At 31.9% G+C, this 9,316-nt stretch overlaps 1 protein-coding gene across 1 annotated transcript; it reads left to right on the plus strand.

Annotated features, from left to right (window-relative positions):
• LOC104701233 (transcription factor MYB114-like) lies at window positions 4,949–6,440 on the plus strand. The gene is made up of 3 exons (XM_010416879.2): window positions 4,949–5,144; window positions 5,649–5,778; window positions 5,863–6,440. Exons 1-3 carry the CDS (start codon window positions 5,024–5,026, stop codon window positions 6,365–6,367), a joined length of 756 nt encoding a protein of 251 aa, XP_010415181.1. The 5' UTR covers window positions 4,949–5,023; the 3' UTR covers window positions 6,368–6,440.

Here is a 9,316-nt window from a genome sequence, read left to right on the forward strand (position 1 = left end):
TTTTTTTTTTTAAAAAAAAAAAAAAAAAAAAAAAAAAAAAAAAAAAAAAAAAAATCTTAACAGCAGTTACAAAAACCGCTATATAAAGTGTCCAACCTATTATATCGAGAGCAGACATAGCGCTTTCTACACCGCTCTATTATCATACAATAGCGTTTTTCCGATGCTAAGAAAATCTTTATTTCCTGTAGTGAGTAGTTGCAATTGTCTTCCCTTTGTGGTCTGTCACATAATTGAATCCTATTATAGACATCTTTAACCGCCAATATGGATCAATATAATGTACTGTTATAACCATATAACTGGCATTTGTGAATAACAATCAATATTAAGACAAAATTAGAATAGATAAGTCAATTGACAAGAAGGAACTTCTTAAACTAAGTAAAAGAAGGATATATGACATTACTTGTGACATCACTAACCCAAATAACTGTTGTAAGTGAGACTCTTTGCTTTGTTAGCAGTGAACCATTTCCTCAAGCAGTTTTCTTCTGAACAAACATTTCAACAATGTCCCTCGTTGCAGTCCTTCTAGAGTGGGGTTTATATAGATTCACCTGTATTCATATACATATAGAAGCATAAACATATTACAATGAAATCCATATATATATGTAGATAAAGGAACATACAAAAGAAAACAAGCAAAAAAAAAAGTACATTACCTTGTTGCATAAGTGTCTCCAAGCCATACTTTCAATGAAAGCCAATGACAACTCTCCTATCTCAATCATCTCATTGGATGCTTATGTGAAAACACTCTCAGGAACTTTTGCATTTTTTCAGATTTTCATCCTTATCAATGACTTGTTGACTCAACTTTCGATCTTGACATTCTAGTCACGCCTTGTATTCCTTACAGATTTCAAGATGATTCCACAAACTTTTAGTCCCTGACTTTGGTGGACACTTGAATTCCCTCGGGCAATAGTGACAGGTACATAGATTACGGTTATTTGGTAGCCTTGTGAAATGAGTCCATACACCTGACCTTGGAGTGATTATCCTTTGAGTTTTAGCTTTTTCATAACCATCTCCATCTTCATGTTTTTGTTTCCTTTTTTCCCATTGATTCGCTTTTGAAGTCTAAAACCTTTCTCCTTAGTCGTCAAACGCAAATCCATCTGCAAATTGTATAAGCCACAATTTAGTAAACAGATCATATATGCTAGAACATGCAAAATAAAACTATGAAATTTCAGATGAGTCTCAGATGTTTATTAAACGCTACAATACAATACAATTTGACATCTATATAAAAATATGAAATCTATCCAATTATTATATGAAATTGAGCTGAAGGTAAAGCCATAATCTCGAAGATGAAGTTCATTGAATATTTTATATTCATTAGCATCTATCATGATTCATGAGAACACATCGATCAACAATTTAATTAGACAAGAGAACAAACACAGAGAATTTCAAATAAAACATGATGTATTCAAACCATGATTTTGGAGAATTAGATGGAATTTAGAAAATTTAGAATTTTGATAGATTTTAGGGAAGTTCATATGATTTTCTGTAAAATTCTTTCAAATCCCACCTAAAACCATGAAATTTGGATTTCTGTATTTTTAACTAAATAAATCCTCCAGAATCCTCCAGAATCCTAATCCACAAAACTGTTTTGAATAACAATATATTTTAAAGTAGATTTTTAATCATCAGTTCAATAATAGTGGATTTTAATAGACTTTTTAAAATCCATTATTGAATAACATAAAATTTGTAAATTTCACATAAATCACTTAAAATGTCAAGTTGAATACATCCCTCGAAGTTAAATCAAAACCAACACAAGTGAAGAACAAAAACATGTTTTATAAATAAAAACAACTTAAACATATGCATCATGACCTTTGATTGCCGCCGTGAAATGAAGTCTCAGACGGAGGAGAGGAGTAGATTTTAGGGTTTTCCAGTTTGTAAAATTTGGAGAAAATTAAGATAAATGGTTTATAAAGTCTTGAATTCGATGTTTGTTAGGCAACAGAAAGATGAACAGGTTGTAAGCAGTGAAGGCAATAAAGGAAAAAAGAGGAATTGGTAATAGGATGCTGCTCGAATATCGGGTAATACCTAATCGGGTTCGGGTATCTGAAGCTTAAAGGTTCTAGACCAATTTGGGTATTCTCTTGTTTCATATATGGGTTCGGTTTGGGTTTTTTGAATTGGGTTCGGTTCGAGTTTTTTGAATCAGGTTTGGGTTCGAATTTCAGATATAGGTATTTTGCCCAGGTCTAATTGTAGGCAACTAATTAGCTTTTAATATTCATTAAACCGCTCCTTAACTATTAATTTAACTGTCACTGTGGGAGCAATTGTGAGCTGTTACGGGAAATGTCAAAAGGTTTCACTAATTTCGTCATCATTTTTTTCAACCTAATTTGCTTCTTTCAATCGCAAGATACATATACGTCGATGCTATTAAATCCCAAATACTTAATAAACTTTTATATAATAAATCTCTTTTAGCGTCAGTGGTTACATTTGGATTTCCCTTCACAGGCATCAGACATTAAACCACTAATAATTTAACTGGTTTCAAGATTGACTTGTAGTCTTGTAGATTGTTTCTATCTTTTCAATGGATTAAGTATTTTTAGCAATATCGAAGCAGTTTTAGCAAAGTTTTAGGGATTTATTTTAACAAAACATTTTCTCTGCATTCTAAGATTCTGACTGAACACTTATAGTCACTAGTAATATTTCTTCAAAACTCCAGAAATTGTACCCAACATTGAAGATATAGGTGTAATCACTTAGAATGACGATACTCTGATTTTGTTCATGTTTGGAGTAATTCTTTTGTTGATATGACTTTGAGGTTATGCTTGCTTGTGTTGTTCATATTATTCCTCTCTCTCTCTCTCTCTCTCTCTCTCTCTCTCCATACACTGTTATAATCATTTTCTTGAAATGAGATTTATTGTCTACTAAGTATGAAACTATGAAGAGCAACAATTTAGAAAGAAAAAAAAACTAGGAAGAAGATATGGGAATGATCTTGGGATGTCCTGCAAATGCTAAAGACTCCTCTAGTTACACATAGAGATCTATACGTGTATATAATTTGAAAGATAAAATCACCATAATTTGCTCTATACTTTGTCGACCGTTATCTTTCACAACTTTTTCAAATGGATTTTCAATATTCTTCTTTCCATTTTGCAATTGGATCACTATGTTTCACCATCTCTCTTAATTTTGTTAAGAGATATGTTATCCTTTTTTTTACAATTACTGAAATGGAGAGACTAGCTAGGTGCTACGGACCAGTAACAGTACCATAAGAAACTAACTTTCCAAATTAAGCACCACCTCTTAGACATGAAATGTGGATATCAAACATGCACGTCATTTCCCTATGTTGGTCACGTGTATACGTATTGGCACACATACTCACATTGTCACAAGACTTCCAGGATTTGTGAAGCAACAATTATATAAATACCATCTTCCTCGGCCAAACTATATAGTTTATTATATAATTTGGTTAGATACTTCTATTAACTATATCTTTGGGCCATGGAGGGCTTGTCCAGTGGGTTGAAGAAAGGTGCATGGACTGCTGAAGCATAGTCTCCTGAAGCAGTGCATTGATAAGTATGGAGAAGGCAAATGGCACCAAGTTATTTTAAGAGCTGGTATATGTTACATATAATGTATATATATTTTACATAGATGTAAAATATCTAGTCACTTGTGTTATTGTTTCTCTCCAGTTAACTAACAGGTTGAAAATATAAATTAATTTATGGAACAATTTTTTTTGTAGTCAACATTATAGGGGAACGTATATAACAAAGTGTATTTTACTCTAAAGATAACCACAATGAGAATCTCGTTAGTTTTTTCTCAGTTAACGAGCTAAAAAGTGGGAATCTGTGTATGTAAAGTATCTATGTGTGTATTGGCGTATAGTTGATGTCCATTCTGTGAATGTTCATAGATTCGTCGTTATAAAGTTGTCACAATAGGTATAATTAATTGTAATGATCTCGATAATTGGTTATGTAGGGCTAAACCGATGCGGAAAGGGTTGTAGATTAATATGGTTGTATCAAATGAGGAAGATTTAGATTGACGAAGTTGATCTTCTCCTTCGCCTTCATAAGCTTCTACGAAACAGGTGCATGGACTGCTGAAGACACTAAATCCAAATTATTTATAAAATAAAATGTAATGCTCCAATACTAACTCATTTCACGAATTGTTCAAATGCATGCTTAGGTAATAGGTGGTCACTGATTGCCGGTAGATATCCTGGTCGCACGGCCAATAATGTAAAGAATTACTGGAACACACATTTCAAGAAGAAAAATGAACCGTGTTGTAAGAGCAAAATGAGAAAGAGAGGAATTACTTGTTCAGCTACCTCACCGCGGGAGCCAAAGAGTCAATGTTATAAAGCCTCAACCTTAACTCTATAACGGCTGCAACGTGCAGCTAGAAGTTGGCTTTAGCAAAGTAAGCAACAAAGATGAGAAGAAATATGAGTTTGTGAATAGTTTAACAGTTTGTAACATTTGCAGTAAAGAAATTAACTCCAAGAGACTGTAAAATACAAGAGAGGAAAAGAAGAGAAAAAATAGCTTCTTGTTATATGTCCACCCTATTTCTCTGTTTTGTTATATTTCTTGTGCATGATACTATCTTGTAATAATGTTAACCATCTGCCACCAATCATTAATATTCCTTTCTCCTAATTTTGATATTAACCATGTTTCTTTTTTTTTTATTTTATAAAAGTACGTACTGAAAAACCTTTTTCTCTAGTCAAATCAGTAACCAAAACAATAACGTAGCAAAGTAAGCACGACCGCTAATACATGAAATGTGGATATCAAACATGCACGTCATTACCTTATGCCCTTCACGTGTATATATACACATATTCCCTCACATTATATTGTCAATAAGTCCTCCGAGGATTTGCGAAGCCACCATAACCCCCTCTTCCTCGACCTTTTTCTCATAAATTTTAAAATACTTGGTTATCTATTTAAGGTCCATGGAGGGTTCGTCCAAAGGGTTGACAAAAGGTGCATGGACTGCTGAAGAAGATAGTCTCTTGAGGCAATGTATTGAGAAGTATGGAGAAGGCAAATGGCATCAAGTTCCTTTAAGAGCTGGTATATATGCATGATATTTACACACACACGCACACATACACAATATATTCTCCTTATCGTTTTATTGAACAGTTCTCCTTTAAGAGCTGGTATATATGCATGAAGTTATCGTTTCATGCTAGTAAATTAATTGTAAAACAAAAACAAACAAACAGTTTATTCATGAAAAAGTTCTTTATGCTGTTCATATTCATTTTGGACTTAAACGAAGATATTTTTTTGGTTAAAACGAAAGATAAAAAAATGAAAACTATTTTTACGTCAAGTAAATATATTATTCAGTCTTCACAAACAACGAAGATCCTAACTTCCGTCAAGTCGTTAATTGTTTTTACTGAATTGTCTTCGTGTAATTGGACTCCGTGAAAATTTATGTACCAACGTGTTAATGTGTTTGAAACAGTAATATTGGTGTGCATAGATTAATCTTCATGATAGAAGACATGGAAAGAAAAAAAATCAGTCTTCGTGTGGAATAACTAATGTAAATTATTGGCTTTGTAGGGCTAAATCGATGCAGAAAGAGTTGTAGACTAAGATGGTTGAACTATTTGAAGCCAAGTATCAAGAAAGGGAGACTTAACTCTGATGAAGTTGATCTTCTTATTCGCCTTCATAAACTTCTAGGAAACAGGTACTGTTTACTCAATACAAATTATCTGGAGGGCCTTAAGATCAACACTCGAAACTTATATGTATAATTTTTAACAATGTTTAGGTGGTCCTTGATTGCTGGTCGATTGCCTGGTCGGACGGCTAATGATGTGAAAAATTACTGGAACACACATCTGAGTAAGAAATATGAACCAGGTTGTAAGACTAAAATGAAAAAGAAAAACATCATTTCCCCTCCTACAAGTACAACAACAACGGTCCAAAAAGTTAATGTTTTTAAGCCTCGACCTCGATCCTTCACTGTTAACAAAGACTGCAGCCATCTCAATGGCCTACCAGAAGTTGACATAATTCCTTCAAGCAATGGACTCAGCATCAATAATGTTTGTGATGATAGTATCACTTTCGACAAAGATGATGAGAAAGATGATTTTCTGAATATTCTGATAAATGAAGATGATATGTGGTTGGAGAATTTACTGGACGATAGCCAAGAAGCAGATGCAGTAGTTCCAGAAGCCACGACAAATGAACAGGGGGACACTTTGGCGTTTGACGTTGAGCAACTTTGGAGTCTGTTCGATGGAGAGACTGTGCAACTTGATTAGTGTTTCTCACCGTTTGTTTGCGTCTATGTGTGGGTTTCCTTTGGTATTTATTTTATATTTTTCTTCAGGAACTATAATGACATTTAGCATTTTAAACAAACATTTTTCTTTCTTTCTGTGTTTTTTACCTTTTTCAAAAAAAAAATAATAATAATGATAATTATTGTTAGTTCCTTAATAAAAAAAATGACCCACCCTAAATATACATAGATAGCTATATTTTACTGTTCGACTAGCTTTTCTAGACTTAAAGGTTGTAAAATATAGAGTTTTTTACGTACCAATTATTAAAAATAAAACAAAATTTATCAAAATAAGTTAAGTTATTTACTTGAAACAATAATGGAAGCAAGTAGGGCTACCAAAAATGGAGACAGCTCGCGCAGTGAACTAGTACGTACGTGTAAGAGTCTTGTTTTGTCCATGATTAACAAAGTATGATTTTTTCCTCAACATTCAAAGTATGAGTACTATTCTTCTATTTCTAACAAAGCATTAGAGGTAATACCTCCTCTGTAAATCTTACTTTTTTTTAAGGAATATATTTAACAACTAGCTAAAAATAAAAGTATTTGTAGTTGCACTGAAAACCAAATAAGATTTTTTGTTATACTTTCGTAAATGCTTTTGGCTGATTAGGAAGAAGTGTCGAGTCCTACTGTTTTCAACGAAATAATATGTGACAAGGACTACGTACTCTTGTAGTAATCATGTAATGTTTGGTCAAAAGTGTTGACATCTTTGTAAATTACAAGTGATGTCATCTTCTCATTACTTGTAAATTGCTTTTCTATACAAGAACGGTAGCTAGTCAAATAGTAGTAAGCTGATCCGAGAACGGTAGTATAGATAAAACGGTCAGTTAAAAATTTTAGAAGCCAGTAAAGGCGTGCAAGACTAACGATTATACTATAGATAAAACGGTCAGTTAAAAATTATTCTTATGTATCGTGATTTCCAAAATCTAACTCTCAACTGATAAAAGAAAATTTAGAATAAATGTACAAGGTTTCTATACAAAAAAGTTATTGGTAGTTAATATCCATTTTCTCCATGGGTAAAAATAAATAAACAAAAGATACATGGAAGTTTTCGCCATTTTTGTAAATCTTTGTTCTCACTCCTCTTTAAAGACCTTTTGTTTTATTGTAGAGTTTGGACCCTCAATTTAACGAGAAAATTTGTTTTGAACTCTCAATTTGACGAGAAAATTAGTTTTGGACCATCAACGTTGTCATGTATCAATTTAACTCTGTAGTATACGTGTATTCAGGCCCGGTCCTAGAGATTCACTGGTCTAAAGCATATCTTAGAAATATAGCATTTATATATTGCATGTATTGAAAACTAAGCTTGTTTTGACATAGTGTACAAAGAAACCTGATAAGCATACGATATTTTACTATATAGAAAAAAATTAATATTGTTTAAAACAACACAAGAAATAAGGAAATGTTAAAAATGAATAAAAAGTACGTAAACATGAGGAGAGAAATTGACTGAAATTGGCCAATATTAGTGTTCTAAAGTAACAAAATATAGCCTCTAAATTTTAAGTTATTGGTGGCCTAAAGCGACAGACCGCTTCATTCACCTTATGGGAGGACCCGCCCAGTGTGTATTTATTTCTATATCAATGAAGCAACTGAAATACGGCAACGTCTATATCTTTTTGGTTGGGCTTGCCAACTTGTGCAAAGCGTAACCGTTGAAAGTGTAGTATTTAAAATAATAACAATACGATAGTTATTACGTGTGTACCTGGCACGTCTCTAAGGGTTGTGCTAATATGGGCCAACCGAGAAGGGGAAAAAAGAAATGACTTATGATTGATTAGTGTTTTATTTTATCGAGGATTAAACACTTACACGTGGTTAACGAATGGATCTACCAATTCGAATATTTTATTTGTTCAATGTCGTATATGCAAAAACATAAATAAAATATTTTACCCTCTCTCTTTTTTTATAAACAAACAATTTTACCTTCGATAAAAGTGGATGATATATTAGGCAAAAGTTTACTCTCTTATGTAGTTATGTTTAGTAATCATTTCATTTCAACAATTTCCTCTTTCATAAACCCATAAATAGCATAGCCGTTAATGAACCATTAGCAATTTTTAGTCGAAGATAAAAGAACAATGTTCGATAGACATTAATCTACCATTCAACTTAAAGAGCTTTAACTAACTTACCAGTCAACTTAAAAGCTTTAACTAACTTACCAATCAAGTTTTTTTTTTTGGGTAAACCCTTACCCTACCAATGGTATATAAATAGAAGTAAGAAAAAAAAAACATTTTTTTTTTGATAACTGATGAGTGATATTAAAGGCTTCCTAGGACCAAAGACTAATCTCCTGGGGCTGAGAGAAACCATGTTAAAATTTGAACCCCGTGACCAATGCTACTCGAACCCCGTGGCCAATGCATAGTTACATATGCCAAGTATAATATTATAATATTATAAACTATTACATAGTTATATATACATAAACTATATAACATCATGTGGTCAACACCAAATACATACAATTATGGTACACTTGTTGACTCACTCTAGCGTTGACCAAAAAAAATATATCATTTTTTCTTTTTGTATTATTAAAAACCAAAATAAGAAATTGTTATATTAAATTATCTATGGTTTTGTAAAATTAAAAAAAAAACATATTCTATATTCAATATCTAGATATTTGTATTATATCATTAATGTATTCATTCTTATAAAAAACAGTTATACATTAATTTTTAAAGCAAAAATAATTGTAAAATAAAAATCATTACTAATTAATTAGTACTATTAAAATATAAATAAAAGCTGGAAAATTCGTATAATAATCAATTAGTAAGGGAATTGCTTATTTTTACATATTATTTTATTTATTTAAATACAAAAACTATTGTTTAATATTTTCAACCATAAAAATTGTTTATTACAAGAAATA

Source organism: Camelina sativa, chromosome 7 (genome assembly GCF_000633955.1).
Source record: "Camelina sativa cultivar DH55 chromosome 7, Cs, whole genome shotgun sequence".
Taxonomy (NCBI): domain Eukaryota; kingdom Viridiplantae; phylum Streptophyta; class Magnoliopsida; order Brassicales; family Brassicaceae; genus Camelina; species Camelina sativa.